We start from the raw sequence: 13995 nt of genomic DNA on the forward strand, positions 1-13995 counted from the left end.
GGCAAACATTTAGGCACCCTATTTCTAGAACACAGAATACCACAGTACTTGAGTAAGGAATGATGAAACTTTTCATCTTAAAAAAAAAGAAGAGATTAAGGGGGGATATGATAGAGGTCTATAAAATCATGACTAGGGTAGAAAAAGTGATTAAGGAAAAGTTCTTTATTTGTCCCTGTAACATAAGAACTAGAGATCACCACATGAAATTAATAGATAGATTTAAAACAAAAGGAAGTTTTTCTTCACACAGCGCAGAGTCAACTTGTGGAACTCCTTGCCAGAGGATGGTGTGATGACTATGCCTTTAACAGGGTTCTAAAAAGGACAAGATAAATTCATGGAAGATAGGCTATTAGCCAGGATGGGTAGGAATGGCACCCCTAGCTTCTGTTTGTCAAAAGCTGGAATGAGTAACAGGGGAAGGATCAATTTATGATTACCTATTCTGTCCATCTTCTTCCTCCCCCGTCTGAACTGCTGCTAGTAGAGAGCAGTTAGCAACAGTGGCTTGCCCATAAACCTAGGTTGCATGGGAAATGGTTAACCAACAACATTCAGAGAGGTGGGTCAGTATGAATGTAAGAAGTTAGATCAATTATAAGGCAGATGAAGTTTTAATCACTAAATATTTAATTCCAACTCATTTACAAGTGAGGAACAGACCTCAGCCTAGTTCTAGGAGGCAGGAACTCCCAAAACAGACTAGCTTAGCGATCCGGAAAACGAGCTGCCCACAGAAGTGTATAGTTTGACAAAAATTTTGACTCTAGTACAAAAATATTGATTTAGCTTTGAAGATGTCTCACCAAAGTATGTATGATGCCATCGCTACTCAGCCTCAAGAAGGAAAGGATTCTGAATACTGTGAAGATTACAGGGCAATTATATTTGTCCATTTTAACTGTATAATAGGTGACCAAACACCAGCAAAGCACCGGAGAAGAGTCTATTGAGAGTTACATACAACGTGTAGAAGGGAAGGAAGCCACTGGACAACACAGGCAAGGGATTTCTGCTCTCCCAGTGGGCCAGCAGCATGGAATGGCCAGCTACTTTGCTCCATATCCTGGGAAGAACCAAAGTAGAAAATAAAGCACGAGAGTCTAGCTTTGCCATGATTCACTGTGGGGCAGAGACAAGCTAAATTACTTGTTCAGTGCCTCAACTACCCCACTTTTGCAAAGCGTTTTGAAATCTACAGTTAAAGTATGCTATATAAATCCCAGGGTATCCTGAGGATTCCAAGATACCAATGAACAGGGACTGAGAGGCAGTTTTAGCATTCTCCTTTCAAACATGGAACCTCGTCCAATCTCCTAGATGCCTAGCTACAAGTGAGCGACGGTCGCCATTTGTCACATGCAACTCTTGAGCAACGCTTGTCATTCTGACTTGACATTTGAAGGAGCGATGTCCAGTAGCTGGAGGAAGGGATGGTGAGTCAGGACTCCCGGGGTTCAACTCTACTCTTACTGGCAGAAGCTAGAACAAGACAAACCAATGTGCCTCAGTTTCCCAATCTGTAAAATAGGTTTACATAACCTGCCTATTTCAATGAAGTGTTTTGAGTCTTCATTGTTTAGAAAGAGCTCTATACTAAAAACAGGGTACACTTACTGTTACCAACGTACAGAGCCCCAAAGCCGCACACGAGAGAACAGACACAGGAGAGTTTTGAAGACCTGTTCACCTTTATAACAAATGTAAAGAGAAGACAACTCGTGTCCCCGGTTGCAAGATGTCAAAGACTGATGTTTCATTTAGAATCGGAAAAGTAGCTTCTCTTCAGGAGTCTGTTACTTGAATACAGGTAAATACAGTAAAGTGGTTTTGGTCTGTATTTTTTTTAAAAAGATGGAGAATTTAAAACGACTTATTAGCTATTTAATTGAAATGTTCTTTAGTTACATAGCGACAGAGGGGACAATTATGCTGAGCATCTTTTCCTAATTTCTCTGTTTGCATAAGGCTATTTCCTAATATGGAGGATGAGTAAATAGCAAGATATTCAGAACAATGGATACAAACCCCTGGTTTGGTCAGAGAGACCAGCAGCATGGGAAAGCTACTATGCCTACTCAGGAAGTGAGATGGAGGCTACCCAATTGTGATTTATATGGTCTAATCATTAATAGGAAATACTCAATATCATGTCTAACAAAATATAGGGAAGGATACAGATTCAAGGAGGAAGCAGACTGAAGTACGCAGTTAATTGGCAAGTAAAGGGGTCTTTGCTTTCTCAGTGGTTAGATACAATATTAACCAATAATAGATCACGGGGATCAAATCTTCATGCCAGACAAAACTGGCAGTATCTTCAAAGTTTTAACTCAGCCACTACTATATTGTGAGGAATGAGGGAAACCAAAAGATTTGCTTTCTAGGGAGTCAATTTGTGTCCTTTGGACAAGTAAATTGATGATGTAGCCTCTTTAAACAGCAGATTACTATTTGTTACACCTGGTGCCCAGTAGTCCAAATCATAGACCAGGGCTCCTGTTAAGTGCTGTACGAACCCCGAACAAAGAGATGGTCCCAGATCCAAGAGGCTAACAGTTATACACCAGAATCTAAAGAGAAGATAAATATCAGACCCCCATACTTCACTTAATTTGATCCTCCCTTCGATTTAGTAAAATCCTCAAAATCCAAATTACTTGTACACAACACAATGCCTGTTCTCTAATCTCTGGCCAGACATTCCCATTTAATTGGCAACCAAAGGGTTCTTAATGAGACCAAGAAAGGAAGAATCCTAATGGGATCCAAAAGCAAATACAAAACAACTAAAAGTTAAATTATTCACCCATGGCTACCATCACACACAAGATGCTGCTGTTAATCATACATGCCAAGACACATATATCTCTTTTCAAGTAACCCCACTAGTTAATTCTTTCCTTTAGAGCAGGGGTCTCCAAACTACGGCCCGCGAGGCCCTCTCATCCAGCCCGTGGAGACCTTTTTATCTACGGAAAAAAAATTACGGAAATTTACGTGTATCCTGCCAAGATCAGCCGCCGCTTACGTGGACGTTATGTTTTTACCGAATTAAAAGAGGACTGGTGGGTTTTTACCAGTTTTTGCCCAAGGAAGACTTTCCTAATGTCAAAACTTTTGCATCAAGGTACCTTTCAACCTTTGGAACAACATACCTGTGTGAACAAACATTTTCAAGAATGAAATACGTGAAGAACAATTTGAGAACAAACTTGTCCGATGATAATCTCAGGTCACTGTTGATGTTAGGGACAACAAATCTAAAGCCAGAAATGTCTGCTATTTTGGCATCCAGGAAACAATTTCACCATTCACACTAATACAGGTGTTCATGTGTAGTGTATCAATGTGTTATTAAATAATAACTGAATAAAATAATATTAAATAAATAATTAAAAACAACATCCATGTTTTGATTGTTTTTTATTTGGCCCTCAAGTGTGTAGTCGGCCCCCGAACTGCTGTTTGATAGTTAATGCGGGCTGAAAAGTTTGGAGACCCCTGCTTTAGAGTATTCATGGCCACTAAGGAAGCAGTTATTGATACAAAACCCTTTCCAGTATTGCCTTGCCACTGTTTGGCTAGCAGCAGCATGCTGTGCATTTTCTGCAGGGCCTACAATAAACGTGAGAAAGGGGACAAAACGTGTGGTTTTTTAGCGTATTAAATTAACGTTCGCTGTTCTTACCATTCTGTTCCTCCAGCTCATTCCCGATTTCCTGCCCCATTTGTTTTTGCCTTGATAAGACTGAGGCGAGCGCATCGAGCCCAGCATCTTGCTCTGCACAGAAACAAGAAAATAAAATACATAAACCCCACTGCTGACATGCCATTTCTGCATCCTGGAGAGCTCAGCCAGAGTGCTAATCGACGCCAGAAGGCGGACAAGAGGGAAAATCTCTGCTGTGTGTATACAGAGAGTTAAGCTACATTAACAAAGAGACATCCCCAGCATGACAATGAACTCCTACTGCAGCAGCATTTTTCAATCATAAAAATAATGCGAATGATGAGCAATTAATTTGTCTGCTCTGGTCAGAATATTCAGCCAAGAGTCCCAAAAACTCCAGAAACTCAACATGCAGCTGTTAGTCAATCAGAACTGCTCTGGAATTTCTGGCCCACATCTCTAGGCCCCTGATTGCCCTTTTCCATTTTCCAAGGAGGGTTTAAATGACTAAAAGACAAACAGGCGATGCAAGCATCAAGGAATTCAAATGGGTTTTTTTCAAGCAGAGAGAGAACACAGCATGTGTGGAAGAGAGCGATCGAGAGCATTAACAGAGTCGGATACAAAGAGGGCAGCCTCAATGTAAAATTTCCCCACACAGCTGTGTCAAAACTCCTCCATCCCTGCCGCTGGCACACACCAAGCCCTGTGTGTGGGCCCCATGCAGCCCTGGAAATGCACCTCAGTTGGGAGCTGCAGCTCTTGAGACACAGCAGGCCCACAAGTGGCATTCTAAAAGATGCTGCAAGTAAGAGCTGCTGTGGTTAACCACGTGCCGAAAGGCAAAAGCACTCACCGGCGCGAGGCTGCACCCAGAGCCAGACGTGGGCTAAGCTGCAGCCGGAGAATCAGAAGGCAAAACGTTGATGTGCACATCCAGAGTCTGTGCCCCTCCTAGAGTGCTGACCACCGAACACTGCCCCTACCACACAAGCTCTCCCGACCCCGTGCGTCCCCACATAGGTGCGCGCACACGGATACACTCAATACCCACCATGTTAGCAGCGTTTGAAGCCAAAAGAGAGCAGATGCAATTCTCCTGCCCTGTAACTCCACAGTTCGTGTGGCGATTCAAATAAAACTCCCCTACCTCAACACTGACCATTCTCAACTAAGGACGTTATATTGAGGTTATCTAACTAATCGTGTAGTCAATACAAATAAAATACAGCTAAGCCAGAAGCGTGAGGAGGCAGCAGCAGCACAGGCGGCCACGTTGTTCCTGCCTGGATCCTGCAGCAGCACAGGGAGCCCTCTGTAGCCACGCTGTCATGGGGCGTGAGAGAGCAGAGAGCACCGGTTAGGACAGGGAAGAACAAAATGAACCCTCAGCCATGGGGGAGGCCACCCTGCACTGAAGTCTATGTAGTAGCAGGGGCTTTAGTGGAATCAATGGGAGTAGTGACCAATGTTCCCACTAATTTTTTCCATCCAGGTGCAGCATAAATTTTGTTATGTGCACTAAGTGCAGATGTGCACTACCAGTAGAAACACATGCTACCGACTGTGGGTGTCTGTGGGCACTCTGCTAATCCGCTGAGTGGTACCTGAATCTCTCTCCTGGCTAGTAGCCCAAGTGCTCAGCTCACAGGGAACACTGCTATTGACATGCAGAAAGATAAACAAGTGCTAAAATACCTTGCCTAAATCAGGACCCAATCACGTTGTACCCAACTGTTACTTGCTGAACAGCTGATGTTACAACACAACTCTTCTCCCACTGCAGCTACACTCAACTTTGCCCTTTGGGACTGTTAGGTTATGATGCACACACATACCACAGCCTACAACATGTACACAAGCAATCTCAGGGTAATGTGTCTGACTTCAAAGAAACCTTGCAAACATGTCATGCCCAGACCAACCCTCCTCACCATTTACCTCCATGAAAATATGTATGAAAAATAGATTGCTTGGCTGGGCAAGTGGAGAAGAAGCTGGTTTTAAGAGGACACTATCAAGTCATATTTTGCTCTCATTGACTTAACCTGAAATTCTTATAAAACCATGTGAAAGTAGCAGTGGTTGAAGGGGAAGGCCAATGCAAGAAAGTTTTTTTGCCACAGAACACCAGGATTTTGGAGCAAGAAACCCAAAACTATCCCTCTGAGACTAAGCTTCTGAGATCACACAAAATATCTAGTCAAAATTACAATGGATTTTTAATACTCTAAGATCTAACCCAGATTACATAAAAAATAAAGAGAGGCTTATACCTTGAATGATTCTCTGTTGATGCTGCTTGAGCTCATCAAAACCAAGCCTACTGGTTTCTTCTGTCTCTTCCAGTAGCCATGGGTTGATCACACCTCGGGTCATCCCTCCTGCCATTAGGCTAGATCTGGAAAAAAAAATTTTTAAATAATTCCTCTAAATAAAACCTCTTTCCTTTACAGTTTGTTTCCCAAGCAACTGGCTTGCAATTACACAGCTGCAAGACATGCACTTGCCATGCTGTGTGCAATTCCCCTAAATACACTAGCCAGAGAACAATTTCTGAGCTATTACAGCTCCTGAAGAAAATGGAGCCGAGATTATGATTTTCTAGCAGTTATGTCACCATGTATCTATAGGACACTGAGTATTACTGTATATGCATTTAGCTACACTGATAAGGACAAAACATAATTCTTGGACTACTGTTACATAATGAAATATAGATTTATCTATTCCCTTTTTCACATAAAGAATAAATATTTTTATTTTTCAATCAAATTGCAGAGTTTTAAGACTCAAGTGCTACTAATGGTATGTATACCCCTAACACTACAATGGCTCAGTCCACTAGTCCAACTAGTACAATTAGACAAGTATACTAATTCCCTGAACTCTGAAGAACGGATGCTAACTTTCAGCATTTCAAAAAAGCAACGGTGGAGAAGGACGTCAGTTACTTCTCTGCATTTTTTGATTTGAAGAACGTGGACTCGAAGTCAGAATCCCACACTTATTTGGAATAAGACAACAAATGGTCTGATAGCACTTTCTAGACTAACAAAACATGTAGATGGTATCATGAGTTTTCGTGGGCACAGCCCAAAGAAAAAGAATGACTAATAACACTTAGCTGTAGCATTACGGATTTTTCCCTGGTTACAATGGAAATCAATTTTGTAGGGTGCCTTTTTGGTTAAGCTATATATATTCAGGCAGTAAAATACCGAAAAGTATCTCCACTTAAATATGTTCTCAATGACGATGGATTTCGAGATCCCCCACTTCCAACCACACACTGGTTGAATGATATGAACGACGTACATGGTACAGTTTGCAGTCCTTCTGCACCCAAAAATCCCAGTTTAAATCAGAAGCGACTGTGGTGTGTGCAGATTGCAGAACTAAGACCTCAACAGAGACCCTTCCTGCACCTTCAACAGAACACTAAGCTAAAATGAAGAAACAGTCAGGACATTTCCTAACTATTACTCTACCCAACATCCCCACCCCAAAGCCTCATGAGGTGTTCCAAGTGTCGCTCTCAATTTGAACAGTTTACAACTTCGAAATGAACAATGTACAGTTCAAACTTTCATGCCTGCACAGATTTTGTGGCTTTTATAAATCAAACACAAAGCAAATTAACTGAGCAAAACATCAGAGAAAGCAACCAAAGTGAGCTGTCTGGTGTCAGTGAAGCGTTCTGCCACAGAAATTTGCAGAAAGGTCCTTCATTTAATCAAAAATTCAGGAATGGTGTTTAGCCACTGGAAGAGGATTCATAGTCAACTAGAGACATCTACTGGCTATGCATGGAACCACCACTGCCGTAAAATATTTTAACATCCCTTCTCAATGTGAATTCCTAGCTCCCTATAAATCAAGCGTACACACGCACATATTCTTTTGCATTTATCTGTCATACTATATATTCCATAGAACATCCTCTATCCAAATTAAACTTGAGAACATACTTAACATCTGCTCTCACTTATAAAAAGATTCAGTATTTAGCTCACTATCTTTTGTGGACAGTAAAGAATTTGCCAGAATTCGATAATGAATCCTGCTCATCCAGGACTAAGACGTGCTTATTCGGTTTTGTGATACTTCACAGTACTGACCATTCTGGGAACTAAGTCCTGCAGAGCAGAAACCAGACTGGTTTATGGCTGTAATCACTGGCTTGCTTTCACGCGTGTTAAACGGTTGGTGGTGTGGATTATCCCTGTACTTCAGCTTTTAAGTCTCCAAAGGCATGTATGTGTATTTAATGACATAGCTGTGAAGCAAGTTTTATTTCACAGGGATACATCAGCCATGACAAATTATTCTGGATTAACCCCCAAAATGTAATGATGAAATCTAAGTACCCCCTATAAATCACATCACCCTCAACTGCTGCTGCCATTTTTGCAGATGCCAACAAAATAAAAGCACCACACTTTAGAAAACCTAAAGACATTTACAAACAGCTCTGCTTGGTAGTTCAAAGAAAGGACACACACAATAACGAAAAGGTGATGGCATTTAATCTGAGACTGTCAGGGTACAGTCAGAAAAGGATGTAAATCTCTCTGCTCTGGCAAGGAAGAATGCAGATATATTTGCCATTTTGAAAAGTTAGTGCAAGCACATTTGGAACAATTTGTGGCACTGTCTCTCTTCTAATAATCCACCTTCTTCGTCAAGTTTTGGCCATGACAACTGGTAAGCTTGTTACAATAATCTTTTTGACATGTTTGGTAACTACCTTCCTACACAGTACCACATAACTTCCTACTTCCTCCGATCTTACCCTGTTTCACTTTGGTGGTGTGAAGATTAAAGCTTATCCAATTAGCCACCCACTGCCTCCGCCAAGTTAATCACTTAAATCTTTGAAATCGTCACAGAGCAGTGGAGTGTGCAGATAGCTTTTGATTATAGGAGCAGATTTAACTAATTATAAGGCTTAGCAAAGCGCTCAAATATAAAAGATAAGGGGAGTTAAAATCAGGAGGCTGTGTCATTGCTTAACAAGTAGGGGCTTATCTTGCCAAAGGCATTGTTTCACTGATAATTCTTATAAAACTTCCCAAGTAACTTAGATTAGTCAACCAGGGCTTACTTTAGACGGAGGCCACACATCACGGCTTACCAGCTTTAGAAGAATGATCAGCAAGACTGAACATTAAAGAAAACCTGGGTCAGATGCCAACGGGCTGGTGATGAATTCAACATCCCCTTGAAGATACTGCAGAGACAGACGGTGTGTCTAGAGCACCTCAGCTTGGATTCACAGATTCATGCTGAATGTGGGTGCACTGGGGTCTCATTTATACACACCATATGCCAGGCTAGTTTATGCATCCACATTTCAGGTAGCTTCTCACGACCAGGACAGCAGTTATGAATTTAAAGTGTAAAGACAACACATTGCCGTGGAGGACTCCTCCAAGCGTGGGCGATATACCACCACCACCACCAATCTGTACTTTTACACCCCATCAGGTCCGCGCCAGGGGAGACGAGCTGCGCCCAAAAGGCTCCTGACGCTGCAGAGTCACAGGGGCTGTCTGTCACAGGAGCTGTGTGCTTCCCAGCTCCACCAGCACAGGAGCAAAGGACGCGCCTGCGTCTCAAACCCAAGCTCCCCATGATAGAACACAGCTCCTACTATCCCACCCGGACTGACCTAAAGATAAATGGCCTACTCCAAAGCCCACGGACTTTCACGAGAAGCCTAGAGCGTGAATATGGCAAACTGTGTTGGCAACGTGAATAAGGAAAAACCAGATGTAACTGAAGTAAACGTGGTCTTGAAAAACAAGCCAGTTCCTTTCCACAGCAAAAGAACTGCAATATCTTCAATCATTTCCAGGTCCTCCTTTGTTCTGCCTCTCTGAGGGTGAGCAATGGCGATACGGAATTTATAACCCCCCCAAGTTACAAGTTACTTGGCATCTCAAGCTTTGTTGTGTGCATGTGGCCACAAGCAACCTTTCATCTAACACACCAATGAGAAAGCCACTTCTGACGTCCAGTAGCCTATAATACCTTGTTTCTTAAACTGTGTTCCACGGAGAACTCACAGGTGTGCCGCAACCGTTTGAGGAAAAATAACGGCCGCTAGAGCTGCTGAGACGCAGCGGGTGGTGCGAAGGGTGGAAGAGGTGAGCGAGTCTGGAAACGAGGCAGGGCTATCCACGTTCCTCTCCACGTGCTTCTGCGCCTGGCTTGCAACCACCTGGGAAAGCTCCGCACCTTGGTTGCACCCCTTGCCAGAGGGGAGGAGCACTGCAGGGCCAGCAGCTGGGCCAGCTCCGATTGGCTGTCTCCACTGCTGGTCTGGGGATCCTGCCTACCAGGGGAGAGAACTGCCCTAAAGCTGCCACCCCGACCCGGTCTTTGCACCACTGCCTTCAGCCCTCCCTTGTTACCCAGGACAGCTGAGGGGGGCCAGATACAATGTTCCTTCTTTGTCGGACAACATTTTTTTATTTAATGGATAGCGATTGACAGGTTCTGTTTGGGATACTTAGATTAAAAAAGATGTTCCACTTTTCAAAAGATAATTAAAAAGGTGCATGGGGTTCCCCCCCCCCAATCAAAAACTCTGTGTTCCTCATAAAAAAATTGCTTGGTGTTCTTTGGTCTTAAGTTTAAGAAACGCTGCTATAATACTTCTGACAGGGAGACTGATCAGGCTGTGACGCAGTCTCACAGGACGCAGCGGAGGTTGGCCCATAAAAACTAAGCTGTAAGGAATGGCTTTTCAGTAATGGGGAGATACTCCAGGAGTTACCCAGTGGACAATTCCCTCTTTTCTGGGCCTCCCTGACATCACCGCAGGGGTTCCAATAGCTTCCCCTCCCTACACATCCTAAACAGGTTCTAAGGCCGATGCTTGGAAGGTATGGGGGGGGGGGGGGGGAACCACTCTATTTCCACTATCACAAAAGACAAAAGGTTGGCCACTACAGGCTCATCTAGACAGAGTTTTGCCAATTAAGCACATGTAGTTATCGCAATAGAACTCCCCACGTGGACAGAAGAAGTGATTGCTTTAGCTTAAGCACCACTCAAATCAAACAAAAAAGGCCCTTTTACACTGCAGTAAATGTCTCCTCACAGGAGTTATGCTGTAACGTCACACCCTAACTCGTACAGTTACTGTACAACTTTCCTGTGGGGACAAGTACTAAAGTACATACAATGATAATCCTTCCCCAGGGAGTCAATCATATTTTGTTTAACCCAGCATATTAACATCAAGTGCAAAATTGGAACCTCCTTTCTGCATCTTCTGTCCTTCTGCAGAACCTTCTTCTTCCAAGGATCTCAGGTAAAATGGGAAATTTGAAAACATCCACCAAGAGCATGTTTGGCTCCTGGGCAGCTGCCTGCCTCCCCCCTGCCCCTCATATCAGAGGCAGCAGCACAGGCCTGGAGGTAGGGGTGGGAGGGAAAAGAGGGCTGGCGGTAGCTGGTGCATGCAGGGATCCGGCTTAAAACACCGCTCCCCGTTCACACCAGCTCCCAAAGAGCCACCTGCCCCTCTGCATGAATATTTACTTGATTAAAGGCATTTTAACATCCCCTACTAAAAAGGCAATTCTTTGACTTATTTTTCTCCATGTGTTTTAAGCCCTACTCTTCTGATTTGCTCTTCACTGAAAATACAAACACAGCTGCCATCCTGTCCCCTTGTGGCCATAAAAACAGACCTTATGGTACATTTTGCAATAACATGGGTAAAAGCCCTGTGCTTTGGACAAACTCCAGCTTGGGTAAATACTCTGCCTCACTAAAATCCCTCTGCAGTTCAGCAGCAGACAGAATTCACTTCCTGCGTACTAATGTTGGGGAGAGTCTTGTCTGATGACAACCTCAATGTCTGCTCACTTAACACTGGTGTGCGTAGGAACTTGCACAGATCACTCTACAAGGAGAAGTCACGGTGGAGACATGGACCCATTGAAAGGCAACGAAAATAAGGTTTAAGTGGAGAGAAAATGAGCTCTCTGCATGCCATTCAAAGAGTCATGTAAATAGCACCATCTCTCCTCTGGAAAATTCTAGTTGCATCCTAATTAAGGCTGACAACGCCGGAAGGTAAACGAATGCTATACTAAATAATGTAATGCCCTCTTCTGAATTCTGGCCCAAGCTGTCACTTAGAATAAAAATTAAGAGCATTAAGGCCACTGTACTACACAATGTGAAACAGCATTACAGCAGTTTTCAAAGGCTACAAGCTCACTGAATGGTGACCAAATATAAACGGAGATTAATTTGGGTAAAACCTTCACAATTACATGCCATTGGGACGATAAATAGGTGATCACTGGGGCAAGAAGGTTAATGATGGGAGCGGCTGTTGAAAAAAGAAAAAAACAAAAAAGAAAGGGCTCTGAAAACGTGGGCTGTCACATTAGGGAAGAGGTAGATAAAACAGACCCCAAAACAGAGTCACAGCTCGATCTTACGCGCCACGTGCAGCTCGGTGTTATGAGGGGGGCCAGGCTAGCTTTCAGACAGAGGAAAGTCTGGTCTGCCAAACTCTGAAATAGGCAGGTAAAAGGAAACCCAGCGCAATGCTTCTGGAGAAACCGCCTGCCAATCAAGTTGTTAGCTTACCGGCAAGGAACAGAGATGTTTACCCGTCAGTCCTAGGGATGTTAAATATCGGTTAATTGAACAGTCACGTAACCTCATGAATTCTTATCAGTTAGTTGACTAGTCGATAGTTCCGGGTGGGGGGGAGGGGTAGCAGCAGATCCCTCTGCCACTCCGCATTGCTGCCTCTGTATCAGAGAGGAGCAGAGTGCCAGGCGGGCGCTCCCCTCGCGGACCAGCTGCCTGTCGCCCTGTGCTGCTGCAGCAGATGGGACGGCAGCATCCCCTGCCCGGGAGGGTGCACATAACTGCCGGACCCGGTGTGAGCTGGAACTGAGTCGGGCTGCCTGCCCTCTCAGCTCCTAATACCCTTCAAATGCAGAGCCACAGCAGGGGTAGGTCCCAGACCTGTTGCAAGCCAGGACTGAGCTGGGCTGCTGGCCAGCCTGCTGGCCAGCCTGCTACAAAATGTACTGGCAAGAGGGAGGGGATGGAAGGGAGGGAAAAGCGTGTAGTCAATAGCATTAACCGATATGCCTTTGATTGCTGGTTAATCGACTACCCTATTACACCCCTAAATCAGTCCCAGCCTCTCTTTTAGAATTGCCAACAAGACTAACTGCGGTTCGCACCACTGTCACCATGTGTGTCACAGGTCAGGGCACTTGTGCCTGTATTCACTCTCCTGGGAGCAACCACACCGGTTCTCCCCTCTTGACTGGGGTTTCCCCAGCTTCACCGTGATCAGCCTCGCAAGCCAGCCTGCACCGGACCCGTGTCTGCAGTACACTTTCTCCCCAGAGGCAGGACAAAGGACATTGGCTCACAGTTAAGTTACCACGCAGCTGTTTGTAAGCAAGCACATTTGCTCTTAAGGCAGAAGCACTATTAAAAATAATCAAAACCTACACATACAGCAAAAGCTTACAGAGGTCGCCCCAACCTCAACTTTGGGGTCACGTAGGTGTCAGTCTTTCCAATCTTTCCCCAGGGAATAGGGCCCTCCCTGCCCGTTTACTGGATCAGAAAGCAGGCCCTGAATCCATTTCAACTCAGCTACTTATCCAGGAGTCTTTTGTCTGTCCCACGCTGGCTAATCAGGTTTGAACTACAACAGCTCAGACTCGCCAGATGGTGCCACTTTCCTGGAAGTGTCACCATCTCAGTGAATGCTCCTAATCCCCCTCCGCTGCTCTTGGCTCCTGGAGAAGCCCTCCCCTATGAAATTACCTACAATCCCTGACCCACAGTGTTCCCTTTAACTTAACAGGGTGAGATCTACCAAAAACTGCCACAGCTGCCAAGCCCTGTTTCTAAAGGAATTTGAAATTGACATGGAATTGTGTTTATTTCCTTGTTTGTACCTCAGCATCACTGATGTCACTGCAGCTTTGGGGTCATCCCTACAATGTCCTCATCCTGTTCCCTGAGCGGCGGCAGCGTGGCAAACACTGGCCTAAAGGAGCGGAGGGTTTTCTTGTTTTTTCAAAGACCACATTTCAGCAGCGCAGGTTAATTTATGTATCAAACCAGAACAAGGAAGCGCACAGGAGGCTTCACGGATAATCAGTCCATAGCAGGGGTGGGCAATCACTTCTGGCTGGGGGCCACTTCAAAACGTTTTGAAGTGGCCCCGGGGCCGCCCCGGAAGGGGCGGGGTTTAAACCGTAAGGGGCGGGGCTAAGATGCTTCTGGGCTACTCCACCCACAGACCACGATTG

The 13995-nt window shown here is 44.5% G+C and overlaps 1 protein-coding gene across 5 annotated transcripts in view; it reads right to left on the reverse strand.

The window, feature by feature from the left end:
• STX8 (syntaxin 8) overlaps positions 1-13995 on the reverse strand; it is a 135499-nt gene that overhangs the window by 107319 nt on the left and 14185 nt on the right. For all 5 annotated transcript variants that reach the window (XM_075903486.1, XM_075903484.1, XM_075903485.1 and 2 more), the window contains 2 exons: positions 5953-6077; positions 3695-3787 (listed from right to left, as the gene is read on the reverse strand). In XM_075903486.1, the coding sequence (XP_075759601.1) occupies positions 3695-3787; positions 5953-6077 (218 nt within the window). The remainder of the gene's footprint in view (positions 1-3694; positions 3788-5952; positions 6078-13995) is intronic.

This window comes from Pelodiscus sinensis, chromosome 20 (assembly GCF_049634645.1).
Source record: "Pelodiscus sinensis isolate JC-2024 chromosome 20, ASM4963464v1, whole genome shotgun sequence".
Classification (NCBI taxonomy): Eukaryota; Metazoa; Chordata; order Testudines; family Trionychidae; genus Pelodiscus; species Pelodiscus sinensis.